General features: G+C 46.4%; 1 protein-coding gene, 1 long non-coding RNA gene and 1 pseudogene across 3 annotated transcripts in view; 1 reads left to right on the forward strand and 2 right to left on the reverse strand.

Moving 5' to 3' along the window:
• Positions 1–27,204, forward strand: part of LOC126531976 (roundabout homolog 1-like) — a 113,830-nt gene that overhangs the window by 59,426 nt on the left and 27,200 nt on the right. For both annotated transcript variants that reach the window (XM_072288204.1, XM_072288205.1), the window contains exons 2-9: positions 5,509–5,829; positions 16,782–17,063; positions 18,445–18,583; positions 18,796–18,923; positions 19,960–20,084; positions 20,892–21,252; positions 21,508–21,759; positions 22,075–22,254. In XM_072288204.1, the coding sequence (XP_072144305.1) occupies positions 5,509–5,829; positions 16,782–17,063; positions 18,445–18,583; positions 18,796–18,923; positions 19,960–20,084; positions 20,892–21,252; positions 21,508–21,759; positions 22,075–22,254 (1,788 nt within the window). The remainder of the gene's footprint in view (positions 1–5,508; positions 5,830–16,781; positions 17,064–18,444; positions 18,584–18,795; positions 18,924–19,959; positions 20,085–20,891; positions 21,253–21,507; positions 21,760–22,074; positions 22,255–27,204) is intronic.
• The window catches only part of LOC140218481 (uncharacterized), a 105,507-nt gene continuing 101,668 nt past the window's right edge, over positions 23,366–27,204 (reverse strand). The window contains exon 3 of the long non-coding RNA XR_011894749.1: positions 23,366–23,549. This is a non-coding gene — a long non-coding RNA (uncharacterized lncRNA). The remainder of the gene's footprint in view (positions 23,550–27,204) is intronic.
• LOC126532497 (U2 spliceosomal RNA) lies at positions 23,466–23,645 on the reverse strand (annotated as a pseudogene).

The raw sequence follows: 27,204 nt of genomic DNA on the forward strand, positions 1-27,204 counted from the left end.
CTTCGTGGAGAATGAGGAGGTGGTGGATTGTGCGCTGGGTGGTAGTTGGATGCTTTATTCAGAAGGCAAACCGACAATGGCCATAAACGACTTAGAATAGCCCTACGGTATTGCTTTGCGGAAAGGTTGAGCGATAGTTGTTTGGTGTCACTCTGACTTGTGCGTACACGGTTCTGCGCAACCGTGCGATCGCAGTACATGTATGTGCTTTATCAGGAGCTGCCGATATATAAGCAAGGCAGGAATAAACACGTAGTCTTTTGCCTTGCATCTGTCAACTGGCGTGTCTCAGTCTGCACTTAGGTCGCGCCGTGCGCTAGACACAACAAGTTGTCTGTTTCCTTAGAAATAAGAGACTGTCGTGCTAGTCGGGCATGCCGGACTCATCTTTCACTGCCACAGAGACACCACCGTTAGAGTTTCTCCCAGTTATCGTAATGCGGATGGAAAGTACGCATCACGCTGCTTAAAATTGGGAGCAGGGCATGCAGTTTTGGTAAAGCTGGAAAGATAATTATTCATTGTAAATCTTATTTTTGTACATTAAGATGGCGGTGATTGCGGTTTTAGTACTACCCTTATTCGAAAGCTGTAAGAGCTCTGAAAGGCACCTCGTATATTTCCACACAACGGAACACGTCCACGGGGCGGTTTTCAGGGGTAATCCGTAATGAACCGTGACGACAAAATATGCGGAAGTATGAAGAAATTTGGTGGTCTAAATAGTGGATCACGCTTAGACAAAACTGGGTGGCTTTCACTGCTGATTAATAGAGGCAATGGGGTAAGTAGTTTTCTCGCCGAAAGAACCCAGGGCCGAGAAGAATTTGGCGATGTTGAACATATTACTCTTAAATTAATAACCGCCGCCTGTTTGGGAAAGCAAGTGAGCATAATGATGGAAAATGGAAAAGATGTACCCTGCATAAACAAGGACTTGACTGACACGCGGGCGCTAGCTTTAACTGCGTGGTCTGAGCCAGTCGTCTACTGGAGCTTATGCTAAAGGTAGCAGCAGAACTGCCCCGCCTCTTTCCAGAATGGGACACTGAACGGATTGCGGAGGTAGAGAAAGTATTCTCGCTTCTGTTCATTCAATGAAAGATCGCTCGCATTTCTGAAAGCGACTACCAGCCTCCAGCCATCGCAGCCTTAGCTGTACATTACTGGAAGTGTAACTAGGGCATAAACATATGGCTTCCAATGAAGTAATTATTACAAGCGTGACAGCTGCGCACACGTGACCAGTATCACCCGGTCGCTTCACTGCGCAGCCAAAGTTTGGGGCACCACGACCACTGAACCCCCTAGGAGCACATAATGAAGCACAAACTCAACACAACACTTCAGCCGCGAAGAAACCTTCACTGATTTTGACAGGTTGAGCTGGCGTACCTAAAGAGAAGATAAATGAGAAGGTGCAAAGAGCAGGCGCGCCATAACAGCAGAGCAAAAAACAGCAAGCGAATCTGGCACGTCGCACAGCTAAACAGTTCGATCAAACCCCTGGAGCGGCTTGCGATATTGCCGTCTGGGCACATCCGCAGAGCTCGAAAACTCGAGTGTTTCCCAAGCAGTCGGATATTGCGTGGGCTCGTTTTACTCTAACACTGGCATGGTGGGTCGGCTCCTTCAGTTTCGTGGACTCGATTTCATCAAGGAGAATAAAGCGGTACTTTTCTTCATAGGATGACGCCGGCTTGGGTTTGGCAAGGAAAACAGCCATGGAGGGGTACGTTCGCAGAAAGTGACACGCTTGCATAGGTGGTAGATCGTTGGAAACAAACTAACAACCACCAAAAACAAACAAACAAACAACAACGTGATTTCTCTATTGAGCATCGTGAGTGGCTGAAATGGAAGCACTCAGTCCGCGCACGAACCTTCCACCTTTCGCGCCTCGAGTTGCAGTGAGCTCACTTGGGATATTGCCGGTATGACACTTTCGTCCACTAACCTCCTGTGACCAATTTACTCCGCAGGACTTGCCTAAATAGCGCCATGTGTACACGTTTCTTCTACAGGTGGTCGATGCCCTGAGCACTTCAAATTGAGAGCACCAAGAGGTCTATCCCAGGCCCTGGCTAACGACGCCATTTGATAATGTTATCTTTACATATGATTTCGGCGTAAACCGATACAGATGCCGCATAAGATGCTGTTACGTTTCCCATTTGCTTTCCTCTATTTCGAGCAGAAATCAGAATTAACGGCGAATAAGTCTGACGTGGCTGCGCCTTCTATTAGTTCGGCCGCGTTTTCTCAGGATACCTTTCGTAGCACCACATCTTCAGTAGTTTACACACTATTTACCTGCAAGTAGGAAGCTCGAAAAGTAGCTCGCCTTGTATTCGGCATTCCTAAAGTTAAAGTGCACGTTTTTTTTTTTTTTTTTTTTTTTTTCGGCGCGAAGCGGGGTCCCTGCAACAGCTTCGTGATTAGTTCCGTTGTACTTGCCAATGGAAGCAGATTGTGTCACTGTGCGAGCGCTGGTTCACCTGCACTCATTCAAGGGGCCTTTGGAACACCTTAGTGAGAGTTCTTGTAGGTATAAACTGGCAAGAAAGTATTCGAAGAATCCACAAGGCGGGCCTTAGAGTTACATGCTTGTCAGAGAGAGTTGTTGTTCTTTCATCGTTAAATAGCGCGGGTCAGCGAGAGAAGGCCACCGAAGGGCCGGCTATGTCATGTGCACCAAACGCGAGCCCCAGCTCCTAAGAATTCGGAGAATAAGGGAAAGTAAAAGCAAATATAGTCAAGAGAACAATCGAAGGAAGCACGTAAGTCAAGCATAGTCGACTTGAGTTTATGCATGATGAAATAGTCTGGCCCGGTGTAAGCTAGGACTTTGGAATTGCAAAATATGGCATCGCGCTCTCAGAAGGTCAGGCGTAACGATACTACTCATTTGCCATAGTTAGTCGCTCCTTCTTTATTCTACGCTGTTAGTGATTCATACTCAAAAAGTCGCAGTTTCGCCCGAAGGGGAATTTTCGATTGCGATAGCAAATTAGTGGATAGTTATATGAAGTAAGGAGAGTAGCTTTATCGGCTGAGTAAACTTGGGAACACTAGCATAGTAATAAATTAACAGGCCTGGTGTCACGTGCGCACCAGCAAACATGAAGTCATCTCACTCAATGACCGCTAAAACTTGCTGTCAAAACGCTGCAGTGAGGAAACGCGGCAGCAACAGCAAGCGAATTGACCTTCGCTCTGCCGCTGAGATCAACAAGAACTAAGTTGCGAAAACAAAGCGCAACGCAGACCCTCTACACGTCGCAGATGGCTTTCAATATACAAAAGCCCGGCGAGGTGCGCGCGGCCTAGCGGGCCTCCGTCTTTACAATTGGTAGTAAGTACAGCAGGGCATGGAATTCCGCATGCGCCCAACGTCTGCGCGCAGGCGCGAGTAATGGGGGGGTGCGAGAGAGAAAATGTACGGACTTCTGCTGCTTGAATATCTGAATTTGCCTAGGTACTACGGAGGAGAAGTCTTTTTTGCTCGTTTTTTATGCGTTTGTTCCTATAGGCGTGTCGGCATTGCGGGTTGAGGTCGAGTTTGTTTACGCTCCGACACTGGCTGCCGGCGCAGTGCACCAGGAGAATCAGTGGGCACGGACCTCTTCTGGTGATCGCTGTGTGCAAGACACGTAAGACAGACTCTGCCGCTCCTGCGGCGCTCATGCTGAGTCATTCCTGTCAGATTACACCTTTCTCGAGCCTTACAGCGCTCTACCTTCAAAATAACATCACTGAATTTGCTCGGGGGGGGGGTGAGGGGGGCAGTAAGGGCCATAGCAGGGATCGGTCCGGCTCTCCTGGAGCACTACCTTCGCTCGCGTCAGGCTAAAGACATGTCGGACGTGCCTGCTTTGCTTCCGTGTTGCTAGGTCCATGGCTTCAACCGACCAATTTGCCCACATGTTTGTATACGAATACGCTTATTTCACTCAAAGGGGCCCATTCAAAAATGTTCCTGAAATGTCACGAACAGCAGCATATGAAAAGCCTGGCACAAGCGAAGACACTGCTGCAGGAGAGCAGGCGCTACCTCTACTGCGGCCCCTACTGCTCATCCGGGAAAATCAGGGATGTTCTTTTGAAGGTAGATCGTCGTAAGGCGCAAGAATGGTATAATCCGACATGGCTGACTCAGCACAAGCGCCGCAGGCACGAGAGAGTCTGTCCGACGTTCCTTTAGCTTTTGGTATTCGCGTACGTCCTTCGTACCTTTAGACATAGCCATCACGAAATGGGCGTCAGTGCCCACTGCTTCACCTGGTTTCCCGTGCCGGCAGCTAGCGTCGGAGGGTAAGCAAACTCGAGCTCACTCCGCAATGCCGGCACGCTTGTGGACCAACGCATGCAACACGAGTAAAGAAACTTCTCCTCCGTAGTAATTAGGCAAATTCAGATATTCAAGGAGCAAAAGCGCCCAGAGTTTCCCTCTCGCACCCGCTCTTTCTCACGCCTGCGCACAAATGTCAGGCGCCTACGAAAATGGATCTTACTAGCAATTCTTAAGTCGTGCCCGGGCCGCCCGCAAAAGAACACGCGCCCCTCACTGCCGCTCCCCCTCCCCCGAACCCTTGCACGCGGCGGAACGCGGCGCGCTAGCTCTCTGCTTTACTCCGTTGCGTGCGCGATATTGAGCCGCGATCGCCTGCCGAGTCACCGTCGCAAGCTTTCATTCACACATACATCATATGGCGCGTGCCGACGATTTTATCGCCCTTGCACTTTATGCGGAAACTCACGGCGACGCCGACACCGACGGCGACAGTGATGGTGGCGCCGACGGCACGAATTGCTCCTGAAGTGTCCATATAATTGCTATCGCAATAAAATTGTTTCAACCCTTAGACTTAAGGCTATAAAATGTAATTGTAGAAGCTAGCTTGAACTACCTCTGCAGTGTGAGAAGCCCTATTTGATACTTAAAGAACGTATTAATTTTTTGTCATCTAAATGTCGAACGCGAGAGTTTGACAACGAGAGCTATAAAGTTTACTTCACGCAGGTTTATCCGTCGTCTATAATGCTTACCTGCTATCTACAATTCAACCTCACCGTGGCCTCGAGACAAGCCAAGCACAGTTAGGGATCCGTAGGTGTGTTAAAAGATAAAATAGAGCCAGAAGGCAGGGATCTTAAGCAGAGAAGCGTCTGTTTGGCTACGGTTAGGGTAGCCAAGCAATCAAAAGGAGACAGAGATAGACGGTAAATGTGTGCATATGCAAAAGACAGCACCAAGCAGCCAAAGCCGCTCGAACAAACCATTCATTTGAAGGCGCCGATAGCTATATTCACTGATTTCTGGAATGATGTTCCAGTAGCGTCTGCACAGACAGTGGACACTCGTCTTGTTGCAGCTGTGCATTAGACATTGAGTGCATTTTCTATCGAATTGAGGACAGTGACCCAATAGGTGGCTCATGTTCCCAAATCTGAGTGCTCTAAGGTCCCCCTACTCATCGCTATCTCGTCCCTCTTGTCTTCATGCAGCGTCCAGCCACGAACAACGAGGAGGAGAAGGTGACCGCGCGCCACGCATCACGGAGCAGCCGGTGGACGTGGTGGTACGCAAGCACGAGCCGGTGACTCTGCGGTGCGGCGCCGATGGCGACCCTCCTCCTCGAATCGCGTGGTTCCACGACGGGAGGCCCGTGCGCGACTCTGCCACGCGCATGGTTCTGCCCGAGGGACAGCTGTTCTTCCTGCAAGTGCAGCACAGCCGCCGGGAACAGGACACCGGACTCTACTGGTGCACGGCCGCCAATGCCTTGGGTACAACCCGCTCCCGAAACGCTAGCGTCGAACTCGCCGGTAAGCATACCTGCGCGGTTCATTTCTTACCAGCAAGGCAGTTCACTTATACGCCAACTCAAAAGTAGGGTAGTAAATATCTGTTCGGCGTGGATCTATAGTTGGGCAATGACCGCAATTCTTCTGCTGAGATGTGACAAGCTAGTGACAGACTTCGCTATATCGTGTTTTAGTTTACTGAAACCTGTTCGTTTCCATATTTACATTCCTACGTTGACATTTATTTGCAAATAAGTGACGCGTCTTGGAAGGTTGCTATCGAAGCTGGATTTTACTGAACAAATACGTAAATCTTTGCGAGATATTCCAAGGCTTGTTTTGTTGCCCTTAAGCTGCGAGGAACTATTTTAGGATCCAGATATAGCCTAAACCGATTTGGGGTGGGTTATGCAGACTTCGCTGGCGGTTCCAGCGTTAGATATTGAAAGCCTACGTTTGTTGTGCAGTGCACTTTGTCGTGAAATATGTACAGTGCAGCCCAATGTTAAAGGAAACGCACTTCTATGCGGCTCTCACCTTTCCGGTGCTCTGGCGGCAAACGGCGGCTGAAGCTATGGTAGTGCCCTGCACAGGTTTGTATAAAGGTGCCAGGTCCATGAACCACAAGTCATTATCTGTAATGTTGCGCGTTCGTGCAGATGAACTCAGAGAAGAGAAGTTTGTCGGTGCTCTGCCCTCATGCATTCCACTCAACAGCGGACTGCACACTACTTGTAAATGCGACCATTATAGTGAAAATTGCCATCGCGCTCGAAGGCGCTTACGAATAAGACAACAGCCAAACGTAACTTCATATGCTGCCCAGATGGCAGCACTATGTTTATAGTCCAATAGGTCTTCAATGGCAAACCATGGCGTTTCGAACCGACATCATGGCTTGAATAGTCGCCTTTTTTCGTCTTAGACAAGTACCTTTCTATATATTTAGTGAAATATCAATGTAGCCATACATATTAGAGTATGTCTTTCAACCTGTGGCATAATTTACTTGAAGTAATCGCAAATCAATAAATCAATGAATCAACCAGTCAATGAATCAATCGTTTATGCAGAAAACGTATACAATTATGTGAGTATACAGAAGGAGGCCTCATAACCCAAGGCTATAAGGAGGAGTTACAGAATGCAAAGCATTCAGTGCAACAATATAGTGCAGCAGAAATATTTCTAAATTCTTAGACCCCAATAAATATCCATGTATTCCCTGCCCTCTGTCTACGTACTTATTAGGACTTGAAGGCTTCAACGCCTGCGCTCTCGGAAGCACTGTTTTCCTTTGTATAACTGCTTCAGAGTGCGAAGTCGTGGATAGAAATCTCTAAAATTCATTGAAAACGAAATTAAAGTGAGTACGGTTTTGTTAAAGTGGAGTTCTAGACATCACACTTACGCATACATCTATATCGAAGTCAGTGAAGTGAACGTCTTTTAATGCGACAAGAAAATTGTTTCTGTGATCACCTTTGATGTTCTTTTTTGTGTTCGCCACTACCTATTCATCCTCTGACAATTAGTTATAGCGCCTACCATTCACAATATCTGCAATGCCGGGAGCGAGCCATTATTCTTTTTTTCGTGTCACCGGCCCTATTTACTTTAATATACGGATACTTGACATCATATTTTTGTTTTTTACACAGCATGACTCAGGAACCATCTTCTTCTTTAATGGAAATTCACTGTTGTTTTAGTCAGGTTGCGAAAGCAAGCCTGGTAGACCTGTCATAACCGAGCAGAATTACGGTTTACAAAACATATTTGGTGTTTCAGCAAAGAAAAAATAAAAAAATAAATGTAAAGCAACATGCAGTCCGCGCAATGTTTTAAAGTCAAGGGCTTTAAAGTCAAGTACCAGAAGCTGCGTCAATTGTACTTATAGTTACGAATACTTCAGTCGGTTATATTTAAATGTGATCTACAAATTTCGCATTGGCTCTTCCTTGGTGAAGACAACATTTAAAAAGTTAGGCAATGAGTTACGCTAACTTATTGACTCCGCAAAACGAAAAAAAAAAGCGCTGGCTAGGCCACGCGATTCTCAACCCCACTGGGTTGGTTCCAGCCCACTAGCACACTCTGTCATTTTTTGGAACATTGCTTACATTTAGCTAGGACACCCTGTATATTTGCAATATGTACTGCCAGGAACGAAAGACACCAAAAACCAAAGAAAACACCTGGGAGGCAGGCAAAATAAAAACAAAGTACAGAGTGCTTGAAAAAAAAAAAGAAGTGGAGAATTGAATGTTTTCGCGGTGAACGTGCAAAACTGAATGCCAATAACAGATTCAGCGAAACGCACGAGAAGCGCATACTGTTTCTTTCGAGCACGGTTAGATGATATCATATCACGATGATAGACGGCTGGCGAACTGAAATGCTGCCAAGCGCGCGATGGGCGCCACCAGCAATAAAGGTTCGTTTTCGTAGCACGCTTCTTGAAAAGAAAAGCGAGAATGTTTTGGAAGGCTCGTCGTGAGGAGCTCCGACCACTCTCGGGCATCATTAGGTACTTCTTGGGTGTGCCGTATCAGTCAAAATATAGCGCAGCGTGCTGTACACACACAAAAAAAAGTTTTTAAGAAAACAACACAGTGTCATAGGCTCGCTTGGAAGGATAAAAACGCAAAAACAAAGAGGAAGCAACTATAAAAGAGCCAGACCCCTGCCTGCCACGGCGCAGATGTCTTAAAGTGCACTTCCCTGCTAGTGAGCCTATATTGTGTTTCCTTCATCGGGATATACTTTGCTACGTGAAGAAAAATAAAACACTGTTTCAATCAGGTTTCTACTTGTCTGGTCGATCTTTCTTCTTATTTTTGAATTTGGCGAAAGAAAAACAGGGACGGAGACGAAATTTGGCGAGGGGTACCGGTTGGGTTCTTTCTCGCAAGCTTCAGCCACTCTAAGGGCAGCAGCAGCGACGACCAGCTTCGAAGTGTGTAACTAGCGCCTGGGGCTATTTTGAGCTGAGTTGCTAGCGCAAAACTAGAGACAAAGTCGTTCACTTCCTTTTTGATCGGGAGCGATGAAAGGGGAGGCGAGAAGCACGTTCATGGAGGGAAAGCTCTTGTTTTATGTTTCCTTTTTTCTCAAGGAAAGACGACGAACCAAGTCAACATACTCCAACATACACGTAACACAGCTGCTCAAGATAGCGAGATGCCTATCTAGAGTGAGTGTGTACCTTTTGTGATGAAGCGGCAGTCGCTAGATTTTGATGGGCCACAGTTCCCGAAGCTGCCACATTTATAAATTAAATTCTGAAGTTTTACGTGCCAGAACCACGGTTGCGTTTGAGGAACTCTATTGGGGGGGACTTCGCATTAAATTTGACCACATGGGTTTCTTTGACATATACCCAATGCAAGCTACACGGGCGTATTTGCATTCCGCCCCCATCCAAATACTACCGCAGCGGTCGGAATTTGATCCTATGCTATCAGGCTCAGCATGCGTAACGCCAAAGCCACTAGGCCATCACGGCGGGTGTCACATTTACGCCGCGCTGTGAAGTGCAACATATCTCGATTGAAAGGAACTGGGTTTGGGGCTCTGCTTCAAAATTTCCTTTTCTTTTGCAGAACCAGTCGGGAAAATAGACCGGGTCAAACCATGTCACATAGCAGCGCGATACCTCTCTGTTTCCTAAAACTAAAAGTGTAAGTTGCGAGACATGCATGAGTTCATACGATTGCAACTCTACCATTAACATTGCCACCAGCAATACCTGCTTACTCTAAATAACCTGTTTATTACGCTTCTTTTTATATTTATTTCAGTCTGACGTTGTTTCAGCGGCTCCACAGCTTTCCGATTTCTTGTTTGGCCTTTCTGTTCCAGAGCTTTTCCGCTAGCATCCTTTTTTCGCCAAGCGTGCATTGTTGTGTGGAGTTTGCAAGGCTCGTTAAAGCTTACAGAATCTGCTCTCCCCGCGAAAACGCTTCCTTTAATTTTCTGCGCACACCAAAATAGAAAGGAAGAAGAAGCAAACCACTTCTGAAACAAAGAGAGACGTTCTGTTTGGCGTACAACATTTAAGCTATAACGTAAACAATTGTTGAATCTGCCCGCTGGCGAAATATTCAAAGTCATAGCGTGGTTTATCGTTGTGCTGAAGAGGTCTCAGAAAGCGGGCGGGACAAGCAGGTCCGCGAACATCTGTACAGGCTAGTGGAGATGTGTTCAAAGATGGGGCTTTCTCGATGGTGTTCAAAGACAGGATCAGATTGCTTGACCTAGATGCCTATTGTCCCAGCCAACCATACTAATCTGTGCACCGTGGCACGGTTAGCACACACAGCTGCTCAGCAGGAACACTAATGTTTCTGCGCACAGCATTTGTGACAGCAGCGGAAGCCACAACGCTGTCCTGGCACCGGCGGAGCCGATTGATCTCTACGTGACAGTGCAACCACTTGGCCTCGTGGATTTTTACAGCCAAATGCGCTGGACGTTTCTGAAGACCTTCTAACCCTCAACGTGTGGGCCCCGCGTGCGCGTTGATGCCGTGACAGTGCGGCAACAATTGTGGCGGCGTAAATGCACCTCGAGCGACCGTTTAATTCTCATCGCAATAAAAATAGCCTGAAGTGTTTTACATATTATATCGTGACTTGCCCTGCTGCATTATTGCTATTCCAGGAATCTTTTGAAGACAGCACGATTTATTGCAGGCCCAAATAAGTGTTTTACCAATCCAGTCCAATTCAACACAGCCTGCTGTATATACTCTGTTCCATACATAGCAGACAACACGCTGTGGAGGCTAGAGACTGCTTTCAGTGGCTTGGTTCGCAGTTGATATAGTTCTATGTTTCTTTGACTGCAATTGTGCGCAATTGTTCTTTTTTTTAATGTAGGCTCAGTATCGAATTAAATAGGTTTTAATCCCTAGAAACAAACACACTGTGGCATACAGCTGATAATGCATTGTTTTGGATAATTATTATTTTTTGTTCTTTCTTTTTCGCAACCCGTCACAAGGAGCCTCCTGTGCATACTCGCGCAAGCGAATGCTGTTGGCACGCAGCGCAGCGTGGACGGAATGGGCGGAGTGATAACTTTATTTTAATTTACCTATTTATTTATACATACTGCAGGCCAACATATTGGCCCATGCAGGAGGGACAATGCAGTTGACAAGGTAATGACAATGCAAGACAGATAATAGTAAAAAAATATATATAAGCAGTGCACGAAAAGGATGCAACCCATTGCCGCGTTAATAAAATGGAAATGCTTGCCTTAGCACAGTAACTACAAGAAAAAGAATCGCACATTTGAATTTATATGTGGGGGAAAAACGCTGTGCCAAACAACAATCGGGCACTAAACTTAACAAAATACGGGAAATTTCACATAAAGAACGAGAAAAATAGCTAGAAATACTGCTGAGGTTGTGTTATTTTATTTACAAATAGTTTTCCAAGTCATTTGTGAAGTTCCCCTTATTGAAGTACATCAACAGGGAGGGAATTCCATTCGTTTACAGTACGCGGATAAAAACTATTCATGTCAGCTTTTCTTTTTTGACTGAAGTTTTTGTGGAGCTTCCACAGCGTTGACTGCTATGTATGGAACGGAGTATAGTTATACGCAACCAAGAAATAGCGCACTTACATTTGTGTAAGCGCCTTGAATGTATTGCTCAAAGTCTGTGCAACGTGAGGTTTGCATTTTCTACAAGCCAAATTTGCTGGTTTGATCTCGCGAAAATCGATGGCAGAGGTGCGACTATGCCAACTGGCATATTTGTATGGCAGCGGGATAGAGGAAGCAAGTTCGCAGTCACGATTTAACGCCGTAGTCAGTCAGCCTCCTCGCCACTTTTCATTACCACTACAGGAGTGCACAACAAGCTAATGTCTTGCATCTGTCTTCAGGCGGCGTGTGTGTGTATTTATTTTTTTTACTTGTTTATTTACCCTCAGGGCCGACGCATTACAGAGGGGAGTGGGTAGAGAATAAACACAGTGCATAGTAACATAATAATAACAAAGTAACAATGAACATAATAAACATATCACAGAGCATGGTAAGGTATGGGAAATCCTAATTATACAATGTTAGCTAAGGCATATTTAAATTGAGTATTATCATTAATGTCGGAAGAAAGGTGATTCCAATCTTGTGAAGTTCGAGGTAAAAAAGAATAAAGAAAGGTTTTAGTATGACATGGCTCGATACCAACCTTAAAGCGATGGTCAACACGGTTAGATATATAATGTGGCTGAAGAATGAATTCGTCATGGAGGGTAGGGTGATAGTAAAGCCGATGGAAAAAGTTCAAGCGAAATTTTTTTTTGGCAGGATGCTAGAGATGGAAGAGATATATCAGATTTCATAAAAGTTATACTAGCAGTGCGGTTATAACAGGAACGGATGAAACGAGTAGAGCGATTCTGCACCATTTGTAGTGACGCAACCAAATTGTTAATGCTTGGATCCTAGACTGGAGTGGCATATTCTAATTTAGATCGATTGAGTGTTTTATATAATAAGACCTTTAAAGACGAAGGGGCTGCAGAAAAGTTACGGCGTAAGTAACTTAACATGCGGTTAGCGTTGTTATCGTCTCAGTATGCAGAGACTAACTTACATTAGAAGTGATATGAACGCCTAAATAGTTATAGGAGGAAACCGCGGCTAAAGGAGAGTTGTTTACGTAATACGGAACAGGAATACTGGATGCGCGAGAGATACGCATCACTTTACACTTGTTAATATTTAATTCCATTAGCCAAGCGTTGCACCAGTTAGATATAGAATTTAAATCTGACTGGAGAATGTTATCATCGTTATCAGTAACGATCTCACGGAAAATAACGCAGTCGTCAGCGAAAAGATGAATATTAGAAGAAACTAAAGAGGGAAGGTCGTTAATGAAAATGAGAAAAAAGAAGGGGCCTAGTAGGGATCCTTGTGGGACTCCAGATTGAACAGGACATTGGTTAGAGGAAAGTTAGTTGGCTACAACAAATTGGGAACGATATGAAAGAAAACCTTTGATCCACAAAGAAAGACTACTCAATATTAAGTTGACTAAGTTTATGAAAAAGAAGTATGTGGGAGACCTTGTCGAATGCTTTAGAAAAATCTAATACAGGCAGCTAACGAAGAACGATCAAGAATGCGGTGCACTTTATGAGTAAATGATATGAGCTGCGTTTCACACGAAAATGATTTGTGTGTGCGTGCGCGCGTGCGTGTGTGTGCGCGCGCATGCGTGTGTGTGCGTGCGTGCGTGTGTGTGCGTGCGTGGTGTGCGCGCGCGTGTGTGTGTGCGTGCGTGGTGTGCGCGCGCGCGTGTGTGCGCGTGCGTGTGCGTGTGCGCGTGTGTGTGTGTGTGTGTGTGTGTGTGTGTGTGTGTGTGTGTGTGTGTGTGTGTGTGTGTGTGTGTGTGTGTGTGTGCGTGCGTGCGTGCGTGCGTGCGTGCGCGTGCGTGCGTGCGTGCGTGCGTGCGAGCGCTGCCTTTCGGGCGTGACTGCGACTGTTCATACACTTAAGCTCAAAACTTTCCCTCTGGCATCCCGAAAATGATTTAAAACAATTAAATTATGGGGTTTTACGTGCCAAAACCACTTTCTGATTCTGAGACACGCCGTAGTGGAGGACTTCGGAAATTTTGACCACCTGGGGTTCTTTAACGTGCACCTAAATCTAAGTACACGGGTGTTTTCGCATTTCGCCTCCATCAAAATGCAGCCACCGTGGCCGGGATTCGATCCCGCGACCTCGTGCTCAGCAGCCCAACACCATAGCCACTGAGAAACCACGGCGGGTGTGTCCCGAAAATGATGTCGTCTTCAGAACATGTTCCAAATGAAGACTTCCCGAATTACCTGCCGTAATTTGTCCTTTGCAACATTCGTGGTAAACCAATTGATTTCAATATAAATTTGCGAGAGATGGCTAATTATTCACAAATCCAGTTCCATATTTTCGGCAAATAAATGTCCACGTTTGGGAGCAATATAGCTCAGGAATGGCTAATTCTCTTACAAACAACGGGTGAATTGTGAAAATTCAATTTACGATAAAAAAGAAAGAAACTTCCCCTGCGGTATATAAAGAAAGTACATTTGTGATGACAGGTTTACAACCCTAATCCGCGAGCACAGAATGCCAATGTGCTAAGCATTAGCCCATGGTCTTTTTTCTTCTTTTATTATTAGGCCATTGTCGCATGCGAAACTACGGAAAAAGAAAACCTTTGCAAATATCCCTCGACAAAGCCAGCACTTAAAACGTTTGGCGCGTTATCTGCGTCGCGTAGCAACAATTATAAATATTGAGCGCGCATTTGCTATCGAACGATGAAAATAGCACTTACGGGACTCATTCCTGAATGAAATCCGTTGCGCATAGCTGTGGAGCGTTTCCATAAAGTCGGGCGCGTCGTATTTCGTTATTCAGCAAATTTTTATGCTGAATAATAGTTATGCAGATCACATAGACTGTGGGAACAGATGTAAGCGAAACTTTTTATACTGTTTGCGTTGACTGACGATATCTGGCAGTGATGCCGACGGCACAGGACCGTCATGAGGTGACGTTAAAAGCAAGTGGCATGCAAAAGGCAACATTTGTTTACATAGTTCACAGAACACACAGTGAAACGTGTTTGCTCAAGATGCTGTTTCCAGCTTGCGACAAGGTTAGCACTGTCGTTGCCTCACACGGCACATCGCGGAGTAGCTCAGGTGTGCCTGAAGCGTATTATCGTCTTTACGTTGCGGTGCTTTCACTCGGCTTTGTATCTACATGCGCTGCTTCAGTCATCCTCGCGGAGAAACTTGGACGGTGTTTAATTTTCAGAAATTGTAGGAACATGGCGTAACGTAGCTTGCGTCCGAATTTTTAAAATTTCACCATGACTTTAACCATGTGTTGTAGTAGCGTTTTCTTCATCATGAGACGTCAAACTTGCCACGTTTTCTACGGCCCCTTTTCCCTTTCGTGATGCTACCCGTGTATACAAGCTCCCGCGAGCAAACAATGGCAGCGTTGTTATTCATCCGTTTCGTGACGGCGTTGGCTTGACCGTCTTGCCGTGTCGTCGTCTGGTCTCTATATTTACTTTTTACCGTTATATATATATTTTCTCGGGGCCATTGAGCCTTAGAACATAGGTAAGCGCTGCAGCTTCTGCGATGCTTTTTCGAGGGACTCACGCGTATTTACAGCCATCCAGCGGGCATTGTGTTGGTAGGCAGGGCTATCAGAGCACAGCGTGACAATGACCAAGGAGCTCTGGAGGGAATGGTGTTGACGTCGAGAAAGCTGTCGTTGGACTGAGGCCGTAGACCCCGCTCCCGCACCGTGCCATGAACATTATACACATTCTGAAGCACCCGCCCTACGCGGCCTCAGCAACAGCGGGAAAGTCGACGAAATAAGCAAAGAAAGCTTCACCTTAGAATGGCCGAAACTCTCTTACGGAAATTATCGCAAATGTGCGAAGTTTGTATTAATCGATACGACTTAGCGTAGTGCCGTTTGTTGCGCGTCACTTTATCGAATGGCTTGGTCGAAACGCTCACTATCCTCGGCCTGCCGCGCCACTTTTTTCACCGCACAAGCATTCTCTACAAATAGCAAGGCGTCGTGCCTATGACGTGACACCGCTTGTGCATGCGTAGCGCCGCCACTTGCTGCCTTCGAGATGGTCACACATTGACGATAAAAGGGCACATGCCCGTCTAGATGAACTTGCGGCCTCGAATCGGCAATAAATATACTTTGGAGCACTAGGAACACGTGTAGAATGCCCTTGCCCCTACATCTGGCGCCTATAGGCAGCACATTCCCCGCCTATAGCCCATTTTCTGCTGCAGTGAGAGTTTTTATTCGTTCTAGAAAATAAACGTGTGTACTTTGGAACATGAAATTCTACTATTGCATTTCTCGTAATATATGTTGATATATTAGATACTTTTTAGCGACGCAGGGCACGCTAAAGTGCTCCCCTTGAGGCTTGGAAACACAGTGGCACTGAACTGAGTTACTGAGGGGGAATCTGATGCTACGACACACTAGGTTTATTTGTTTATTTTATTACCCTATAGGCTTGTCTCACAGCGAGACACAAAGGGTGGGTTGAATTTAAACTTTAACAAAGCTCGCATACAATTGTCAAAAGTAGTAGGGTCAGTATAGAACGATGTCTCTGAGAGCTTGTAGGTGCTGGCGCGAACTCTCACGCGCCACCGACAATTTCGAAGACGTTTCGAAGGACATACAAACAGTCTGATGTTGCCATGCTGATTCGTTAACACGGAATTATTGCACAATACCGATGACGCACCCAGTCCACGGTTACCTTTCACGCAACGAAGCAAGAACGCGTTTAGATAGCTCCTTTATAACAATGCTCCTGTTTAGAAAGAGACATCTAAAAGCATTGAATTGCCACTAACACTCCGGCGTCTAGCGGTGCAGTGTGGAAATAATATTTAGCGCCCAGCGTGCCCGAGGCGGGAGCCTTCGTGTTCAACGTTGCCATAAAGCGTAATTTCAGTAATTAGTGTTCTCACAATGATACTCCGTGACCACGCAATGTGGTTTATATTCCGTCGCGATCGTGATGTCATTGTTTTACTGTTTTTTTTTTCACCTCCACGCTGGCGCATAGCTCGGAGTTTTCTTCCTACGGGGCCATATAGAAGATAATTCGATGTAACTTCGAGCGTAGTCGTTTTTCCGCAAGTTGAGTTCTGGCTTTGTAGGCAAACACCAAGAGTGTGCAGTTCAACCACAGTGTAAGAGCCTGACAAGTCTGTCAATATTGATAAATAAATGGAGTAAGCTTTTGTTTGATATAGGCGGGCTTCGTCGTACGCATTGCAGGCGACATTCGCGAAAAAAAAAAAGGAAGCTAGTTCACAGAATTCGTTCCACGTGCCGAATTCATGTTATCTCTTTCTCGTGCATTTCTCGTGCACGCACAGCGCTCCGCGACGAGTTCCGCCAGCTGCCCAAGAGCGTCCACGCGGCGGCGGGCGACTCGGCGACGCTGGAGTGCGTGCCTCCCAGGGGCCACCCCGAGCCCACGGTCACCTGGTTCAAGGACGGCGTCCAGGTGCAGCCGGGCACGGGGCGCGTCCGCCTCCTGGCCCAGGGCGCGCTCCTGATCGCCGACGTGCGGCCCTCCGACCAGGGCCGCTACGTGTGCCGGGCGGCCAACATGCTCGGCACCAGGGACTCACCGTCAGCGCTGCTCTCCGTGCACAGTGCGGTTACACGTTGCCTCAATTTTTAGAAATGAGCACGCATGCATGCAAGTGCTAAATGCAGCACAGTAAACGTGCGCCATTCACCGCATAATCTCTCACTTGTCTAATTAACACTGTCCTTTTTAGCGGTGCTTTCTTTTTTCTTGTCAGTACAGGTTCTTTCGGGGCTCTCAGCCGTCCAGGCACTGGTTAGATAGTCGGCCGCAACGTTCATTAAAGCGTTTTAGCACATCGTCGCAACCTGTGCTGTCCCTAGCTTGCTGTTACTTCAGCGCTCACCACAAAGGCACTTCGTGCCTGGCGGGTCAGCGCTGGCTTCTAGAGACTCATTTAGCAGATATTTCCTTGCTGAATTTACCAATAGTCGTTAGGCGCTATTAGTAGACACGAGAGCACTCAGTGGTCAGCGCCGCACCTCAATCAACGCGTGACAGATACCGAGTGACGTCCATTAAGTGCATGCTACATTCATAACAAGAACTTCACTTTCAAAGAAGACAGCAACTGCGCTACAATTTAACTGGCGTTTTTGATTATGGCGTTACACATTCTTCTATAGTTTAAATGTAAATGCTTTTACACAGACATTGTCGTACACCTCCGCGTGTGCAGATATATCAATGTGTCACCAAACGATTTTTAAGTAGCCAGAAGGCTACGTGGATCTGAATAGAATTGTCTAAGACATGGTGTTGTTGTACTATAAAACATTGTAACCGTGGTCCTGTTACAAAAGAGACTGCAGGAAAGAAATACTAGTTAGCTAACTACAAAACTGAGTAGGATAATCAAGGCATGGTAAAGCTGCATGATTTCCTGTTTCAAGGACAGCATGCTCCCAAACACAGGTATGAACACAGGTATGAACACAAACAAACAAAATAGCTCTTGTTTGAATGTTTTTGTGTACCCGCACGTGTATGAAAACGTGCTACCTCTGCAATAATAATGGCGTACCGACTAGCCAACCATTGTATTCTCAGCTGTTAGGCTTTGTTTGTAGCATTTTCCTGATGCCAAAGTATAAAACTACGAACGTGGTACTGTGTATGTCGCTGCATCCCGTCTAAATTTGTGCCGTAAGACCATGTTTCATAATAATGGTGCATACGCTTTGTAATACGAAATTCTCATAACTTATAACTCAAGCCACTGCACAAGTTGACGAATGATTGCTCTTCGCCGCGTATAAGGAATTCTACCCCTCTATAAGACAATGCACGGCACAATTTCTAGCATCGTCAACTTCTGGGACGCCTTTATGCTTCTCGTCTCAACGCAACAGACAGGAACAAATGGATTTAGCAAGCGTGTTAAAAGATTTCTTTTTAGAGCTTAGCGTACAGCTTCACCGGCGCGTGCCATGTTCCCTCCGCAGCCAAGCCCTATTTCATCAGGGTCCCAGAAGACGTGACTGCACTCGCTGGAGAATCTGTCGAGTTTCTGTGCAAGGTCAACGGCGACCCGAAGCCAACAGTGACATGGCGGAGAAAGGATGGAAAGATGCCAATCGGCAGGTAGGAGGCCATGGGACCAATGACAGTAGCATTGAGCTTTGTAAAATGATTTTCGTTGTCGTTTTCTTGCAACCGTTTTCTTAAGCATGACCTGCATGGGCCTAATTTTGATCGCATAAATAACCGATTTCGGCTGACGTAACACGGGGAGCGCTGTCTCGCTTAAAGCGCCGGAATGTGCCACTCTGACAAATTTCGTAAATTTTTTTCAGGGCATACGTTCAAGAGGACAAGTCTTTTAACATTAAGAATGTTGCTCCTTCGGACGAGGGCTCATACGCATGTGAAATAGAAAACATCGTAGGCTCAACCTCAGCTTCTGCAACACTTGTTGTACATTGTGAGTTGTTATGTCTTTATACGACCTCCTATGTGCCCACTTAGTACAGTCGTTACTGATATGGTGGTAACTGTAGTACGTGCCAGTAAATTGAAATTTCTCGAAAAATTTCCCTAATATCATAGAGACAGTATTTTATATGTGTAGTCTAAACCACTTCGCTAAATGATTGAATCTGGTGCGAATGCATAGTTAACGAGGACATTTTTTACGGTAAATTAGAGTAAGAGCTTTTCATCTCCATAAATGCGCGATATTAGACAAGCCAGATGGCTTGTGGCCACCTGTCGATGGGAACCGTAATTAACGAAAGGCATCTTTTCAAAATAAGCAGTTATTAGGTAGGATTTTCTTTATATAAGAGGAAGTACACATTCGCGAAAATCGAGAAGTTTCAGTGCGGTGGTCATATTATTTGGAGAGAGAGAGAGACAGGTATTTATTATGATAGAAAAGAATATTGAGATAGAGAGAAACACGAAAAGGGAGGAAGGTTAACCCTATGGCTACACTGAGGTCAAAGAGGGTACGAGCGATTGAAAGAACAAAGGAGACGGCAAAGAACATTTCTAAGAGGTTTCCTTATATCTCTACACATGTTTTGAAACAACAAAATCGGAAATTCATTTTAATAACAACAGAGCTCAATGTTTCCGAAGATCCTGTCAAAGTGGTTCTATTTTTATATCAATAAAACGCAATTAATATCTGCGTTTTTTTGAGAGAACAGCGCTTCTCATTTCGTAAAACAGGCTGGAGCGATCGCTCACCAAGAGAAGCCACTAGGTGCCGCGCGCCTCTCAAACTAAACATTTCTGGCCATATGTAAATTGTAAATGTTACATATGAAGAGCGAACAAATGGACTTCTTCAATAAGCTTGTGTCAGAAAATCAGGATGATGATGATGATCATTCAGAAACATATCAAAATACCCCCAAGAATTGGCTGGTTGTGCAATACTGCCCCGCCGCACCCCTTCTGCACACACGCATACTCACACTAGGAGGACTGACTTTTGTTCTTCCTTCTTGCAGCACGCCCAGCATTCCGCCTCACGCCCATGAACCAGAAAGTGGGGATCAACGGTGTCGCCAAGTTTGACTGTGTTGCGACAGGGAACCCCCCACCCTCCGTGTTCTGGACTCGAGAAGGCAGCCAGGTGATTAAACTAGAATCCTGCATGTCGCTTTTTTGTAGGGCATGTCAAGCTATTTTCAGCGTTCCATGTTACCCACATCCTTGTAAGCGCGAACTGTTTGCAATTATCCACGGCCACGACCCGTTTAATGATGTAATATTTCGGCGCGTCCAATTAAAGATATGCGTGAGCAGGTGCAGAAAATATTAACAGGGTGCCAGCTCATGAGGTGGTGTTCACCATCTTCCTATCACTAGAGGAATAATTTGGTCTAATAGCCATGGAGGCTCTCATGCTGGGCAGGTCACGAGTGTTATTAGTGGCCATGTTAATATGATAAGGTGCCCTTGTTAGGTGAGCACGTGTCGATATTCCTCATACAAAGAGCAAGAGTATCATTTGTAAGAGCCCACGCTACCACCTTAATCAACAAGTGGAAGCGAAAACGATGCATATTCGCGTGTACAGGTTGCTTTGGAAATGTTGAGAAGTTCACAGCCACCTCCTTATTCGGACGAGGACGTGAGCATCAGTGGCGCGAAAGTTGCGATAATTACAAAAATTCTAACATTTATAGTGGATTGACGGATTGGTAGGAGTTAACGACCCAGAGGTAGATCTGTGCCTTGAGGCCTAACGCAGCTGGAGAGCTCGGATTAGCTATGGTAACCAAGGCTTTGCAGCCTGCTCCTAAATTTAAGTGGATGGGTACTTATATATTTCCACCTTATGCTAGTATCTTTGCGCCACGTATAGCCTAGCCTTATGACCAGTGGCAGAACGCCACAAACAAGTAGTCGCCGCCGCATTTCATGCCTTGCGGTGTAGGTGCTGATGTTTCCGGGCAAGTCACATGGCCGCTTCTCGGTGAGTCAAGAGGGCACGCTGACCATCACTGGCGTGCGAAGGGAAGACCGGGGCTACTACGTCTGCTCGGTGCTCTCTGCGGTGGGCTCCAGCATGGCTAAAGGTCGCCTGGAGGTCAACGTTCTCACCGACGTGCCGCCCCCCATTATACGCTTGGGTCCGGCCAACCAGACCCTACCAGTGCGCACCACCACCCAGTTGCCGTGCGAAGTTGCTGGCACACCCAAGCCCACCGTGCAGTGGTTCTACAGCGCCGCTCCACTAAGCATCAAAGATCGGCCAAGATTCAAGATACTTGGGTCTGGCACGTTGCAAATTCGAGGTGAGTGCACGGCGCTTTAAAACAAGACTGCAGTTTCCGCCCTGCTAAAGATACAAGTACAATAACAACGCAAAACTATGTCTATTGCCGCGTGTTTTCGGTTTATGACATCCCTGGAATGCGAGACGTTATCGGGTCCAAAACATACGTAATAAAATAAACAAGTTATTTTGCATGACCTGAAATGACCTTTATGACATGAGAACCCTCCTATATGACCCGTAATTTCTTTTTCTCTATCCCCATGTATGACAGACCTCCAATTGTCTGACAGTGGCCTGTACACTTGTAAGGCTTCAAGTGAAAACGGTGAGACGTCTTGGACTGCGTCACTCGCGGTGGAGTCACCACATAATCCAAACGTGAACTTTCATCGCTCTCCTGAGCCATCCACGTTACCTGATCCTCCATCACAGCCATTCGCGGTAAACACAACAGAAACTTCGGTAACCCTTACTTGGAGAGGCAGCGAAAATATCGGCGCGTCGTCGCTGAAGGGATACACAAGTAAGTAGTGCTATGCTTGATACCTGCACGTGTGGGACATTGTAATCTGGTATTAACACACAAATGCCTTCGAACTGCTCCGCACGACAAGGCTGAAATTTAAAAAAAAATAGAGATTACAAGAGTAGTCAGTACGTCCTTTTTGATTATGTACAATGCCAGATTTATTGCATTGCGAACAACTTATCCCGATTGCCGGAGAGGAAAAAAATCTTTCATAATATTGCTGAAAATCCGGTAAGATGCATGTACAGTAACTCACTTTATAATTCGAAGAATTAAAAAAAAGACAAACAATGCTTTGTTTATTTCCAGTTGAGTACCATAGCAGTGATCTTCAGAGTGGCTGGGTTCTGGCAGCTCATCGAGTGCTTACTGAAACCTACACTATCCAGGATTTGCAACCCGACTCTCGATATATATTCATCGTCCGTACTGAGAATTCGCACGGTGTTGGACTTCCAAGTCCTATCTCTGAAATTATACGAACTCCAGGTGGGTGCATTTGATATATAAATCTGCATGCCTTCATTCTTCCTTGATCACTGTTGAACAATGCGCAAGAATCGAGCCTTGAACAATTTCCTTGTCGAAACGGCAGCATTGAGGTCCATTCACACGCGAGCACCATATCATCGCTTAGAGTTTCTCAAATGCCATTGTCTGGCACTAGCGTGAAACTGTAGAGTGTAACAGCACTTTATACATTGCCTTATTATTGTTATTCCGAAAGCCCAATGCAAATTATATGTTGTATCAGAGCCACTGTACTACATGCCTAGATGATGCTTGTAGCTCCATTCTTTCGCGATTTAGTGGATTTAAAGAACAATTAGGAATGTACTGTAGGCTGTGATGTGCATTTGTCAAATAATTGTGTGTTCACCTTAACTAAATTATCGCGTTGTTTGCTACTTGCCTGGTTCTCGTACAGCGAGATATAAGCTGAACAGCAGTACATTTATGAGAAGTCTCTGAGAGCTTTAAGATAATTCCAGAATTATTTACCACATAGTATTGCTACATAAAGGATTCAGGGAAAACACGGGGAAGGCGGAAGGTAGAAATTCAAGACGATGAGCGAAACGAGAACAAGATGGAAGCAGGAGCCTACGTTTCGACAAGTTCACTTGTCGAAACGTTGGCTCCTGCTTTTACCTTGTTCTCGTTTTGCTCATCGTCCTATATAAAAGATTGAAACGATTACATTGCCCAATTATTTGGCGCCGCTATTCTTTGACCAGTCCACTGTATTCCAGTGTTTTCTGAGGGGGATTCTGACATCAAGTACAGGAATTCAGACGATTTTTTTTAATTAATTACCAATTATACCTGTATTTGACATGACATGCTATCGTAGGTTTTCATTTTAACCTTTTTACTGAACCTGACGACGACAACGCTTTCTGTAACCACTGTCGATAAGTCTTCCGTTTATCTAGTAACCTTGTAGTTGGCAAATCACGTATTTGCAACTTTTTGTTGGCCGATCTTGGGTGTCACTATTGCACGAAAACGGCGGTACACTATACGTGTACCCTCCCTCGATGCGCGAACTGTATGCATTTTTAGAAAGCTGCTGTGAAGATTGAAAGAATGATGGGAATGAGATGGACATCTTTATTTACCTACTTCTTCACTTTTCACAGCAAAGCTGTGTATGGCTAGTTGCAGGGGTTGAATGTCTGCAGAAAAAAAAAAAAAAAAAACCTTGGGCCGATCCCTAAGGTAGTGCAATAGCGGGGCTGACCCGCGGTGGAGGTGAAGCAGGCTTCAATCACTCCGCCAACCTGCAAAATAAGTTTAATATCTTGGGTACAAATACAACCCATATCAGATATTAATATGATAAGAAGAGATACCACACAATGACCCGCGTCAGCCATGTCTACGTTCGCACCGCCCTCTCTTTCGGCGTTCCAAACGCTCGCGTATCTCGGTTTCTTTCCTTCCGCTCTCCCGTGGTGGCGGTTCCGTCGAAACGTCACGTGTGTCTAGTTTCCTCCGGCTCCACGAGGCGGCGGTCCCGTCGTCCACGCGAATGTATATAAAAAATTACTAGGCAGAAACATGACTCTGCTCGAGTGAGGAATCGCGGCAGCAGCCAGCACGCATCCGGGCCGCGTTCCTCGATCGCGCACGCGAGATTGAACCGCGTTCGCCGGCTCACCCTCACACGCTTTCACTCGCACATACAGCATACCGCGTACGGTGACGGTTTTATCGCCCTTGAACTTTATACGCAACCTCACGGCGACGCCGACGGCAGTAATGCGCCTGGACTGTCCACATAACTGCTATCGCAATAAAGAAACACAAGCCGGCACATTTGTATGCTTCCAAGGCGAAAGACTAACAAATTTTTACTGCACTGAAAGACGACTTCCAAGACTGAAAGTGAAGTATGATCAGACAACTGTACGAAGCAACGTCATTTAGTGCAAAGGAAAATAGCAAGGCCTCTCAGCTGCCCTCGGTGCCTCGCTGTCCCAAACAACGCTATATTGAATTTCCTAGATTTTGTGCTGTCGTGATGTCGATCATGAAAATGATGGGCCTAATTGGCCAGCGCCTTTACACAAATTTGACAGCCGTACACTCACCTTATAATTGTTAGATTGTCACCGAGTAGAGTCGGCGAAACGCGATGCAGAAGCGGAAGCACATTTGAACATTTATTTATTAGCCCCTACTCCAAAGCTTCGTTGTACAATGCTCTCTGCGTCTGCGCAGGATCTTTATCGATTTCAGGGCTTGTCGCAAGTTATTTGAAACACCCTGCATTTACACGGATAGGCCTAGGGAGATTTCGAGCTTTAAGAGTGCTGTCTGTAATGCTAAGACCGCTGCCTGCACCAAGTAGTGCTAGAGACACGGCGTCACAGCAGCACTCTAGTGTTCGCCCGCACAATACTCGTGACGCTCGACGCAGCACTTGCTTGCCCGCTGAGCAAATTGCACGGAGTGCTAACGTGCCTTTAATTAGCATCGTCATTTTTGGAGCAAAATGAGCTGCGCGTCTCTTGCGTTCCTGGAGACATTCTAACCTTCCAAGGGCGGGCCGCACGTGCACCGACGATAACCGGACAAGAGGACGGGGCCAATGCGCCTCCAAGTGTCAGTAATAGAAATCGCAATAAAACTAGTGCCGATCCGGCCGAGCCTTTGTGGGTGCACAACAGATTACATACAATGTTGTATATGCTTGGCAACGGTCGTGTTACACTTCCACAGAAAAAAATGCGCCACAGTTGGTGATAGCTGAACCCAACGTTAATGAGCGGTACCATAGGAGATTCGCCGTATGCGACACCGTACGTGAATATTGTGTTGACAAGGAAATTTATTCACCCGTAGGCACGCTTACAACTGTGGTATGAACGAAAAGTACAATATAAGGCACAGCACATGTAATACATCACACTTGATGTAAACAAAACAGATTAGCAAATGAAATAATAAATGGTGTCTGCTTGACACTGACTTTGCTACACACAACAACAACAACAACAACAGCAAAACTCATTACAGCGTCCACGCAAAAGCATTATTGTCAGCATCGAATTTATGAAAGGTACCCGGGGCACATGCAGATACAGTCTCAACTCAGGCAACAGAATTGAGTATTATTCTGGCTGTAGAAAGACTTTGCCTCGGGAGACGGTTATGTACCGCGTAGATCAGCGGCGAAGAAACTCGGCTTCACCGAGTTTGAACAACAGTTCCTGCGCGACATTCGCCTGTCGGTCACCCAAGTGATACATATGAGCCGCGGAGTTGCTTGCCTCGTTCGCGCAGCATCCTTCACAACCACAAATATTTCTCTAGCTGGATAGGCGGCTTTTGTCAAAATATATTTTCAGCACGTAGACGAAGATTATCAATTAGAACCACAATTCAAGCACTTCTCGATTGCAACATGCCTTTTAGTTCTATAACAAGAAAGGCGCAGTGCTCTGTGAGGAGGCGGTTCGGTGGCGCTTCCCGGACAGCGCCCTGCCTTCCGCTGCTGACATAAGGGTTTTGCACAAGCAGCCGTAAAAACTGCTGGCTCTCCCGCAATCGAGGCTAGATGTAAGCATAAAACGGCTAACGGCAAATCAGGTTGGTCGAAGATGGTACTAGACCCAATCTTAAAATGGGTGTTATGCATGATCGCAACGGCCCACCCCCTCACATCACACTGCACCACGCCATGCTGTGCACTCGTCCATATGGACGCAATAGTTTCCTGCCACTAGCCACGTTTACAAGAATGCGACAACTGGCGCACCGGATCGCATCACATCAACTTTCTAGCGCATCGAATCCATGTAAACGGGCCTAATGCGCTAGGAAATCGCGTCACATGAATGCGCCAGAACGAGGTGGACTGAGACGAGTAAGTCGACTTTCATAGAGCATGTAAACGCGATCGCAGCGCATTAGGAATTCTGGGAAATTTGAATGTGCCACCGATCTGCTGCGCTCGCCGAGCTGCGGTGTGGCGTGGCGCCGAACGCGTCTGGAAGCGCGGCTTTGCCTTCTACGCCAGACGCTCGCCGAGCTGCGGCGCGGCGCTGGAAGCGTCTGATGCGCTGCTTTGCCTTCGATGTGCGACAACGGGAGCCGCCGCCTTTGTACCAGGGGCGATGCGCTACATGTAAACGCTGGCGCATCACATTACTCGCGATGCGCTAAAAAATGTGGTACCCTACTGTCGCATTCTGTCGCTTTAATGTAAACGCGGCTACAGACAACACCCCATTGCAAGTATCGTCTCAGTCAAACGGCCACTCGCGGCGCGCCGGACGCCGCTGGCTTGGACCGTAGAGAAAAATTCTTGGACGCTGCCGGACGCGCCAGGCTACTCGCGGGCAGCTGGCGTTGAAAAGCGCACTCGGCGCCAAATGGTGACAATCTAGTATCTAGTCCTCTGTACCTGTCTTTTGAACGTCGCTAATGGAAATGGCAAATAAAACTTCAGCGTTCTTCAAGTTACAGTTTGAGTAGTATTGTGAACAATCATTAGAAAGCACTTGGAAGCAAAATTTTTTGCAAGTTGTTTGGGAACTACCTAGCGCATGTAATGTGGTCTTGTCTGGTTGCCCGGCTGATCTCGCTTCGTTTGCGCAGCTTGCCGGGATATTCTCGTTTAAGTGCCCGTACAACGGCACACATTGCTTAGTGGTCTGCCTCAGGTTCCACCTGAGGTAGCTGACCGTCTTTGTGCACGACCATCAGCCGAGGAAGTGAAGGCAGCATTATCTTCCATGAAGCGTGGCTCGGCCCCAGGGCCGGATGGGTTACCCGCTGAGTTTTATCTAACGTTCTGGGAAGATATTGGTGCCACTTTCGTATCTGTCATCAGCCAATGCTTTGAGAACTTTGATTTCCCGCTTAGTTTTCGGGACGGTCGCATTGTGCTAATACCTAAGCACGATCCGTCATCAGTTCGCCCAGAGG

The sequence above is a fragment of the Dermacentor andersoni genome, chromosome 5 (assembly GCF_023375885.2).
Source record: "Dermacentor andersoni chromosome 5, qqDerAnde1_hic_scaffold, whole genome shotgun sequence".
Classification (NCBI taxonomy): domain Eukaryota; kingdom Metazoa; phylum Arthropoda; class Arachnida; order Ixodida; family Ixodidae; genus Dermacentor; species Dermacentor andersoni.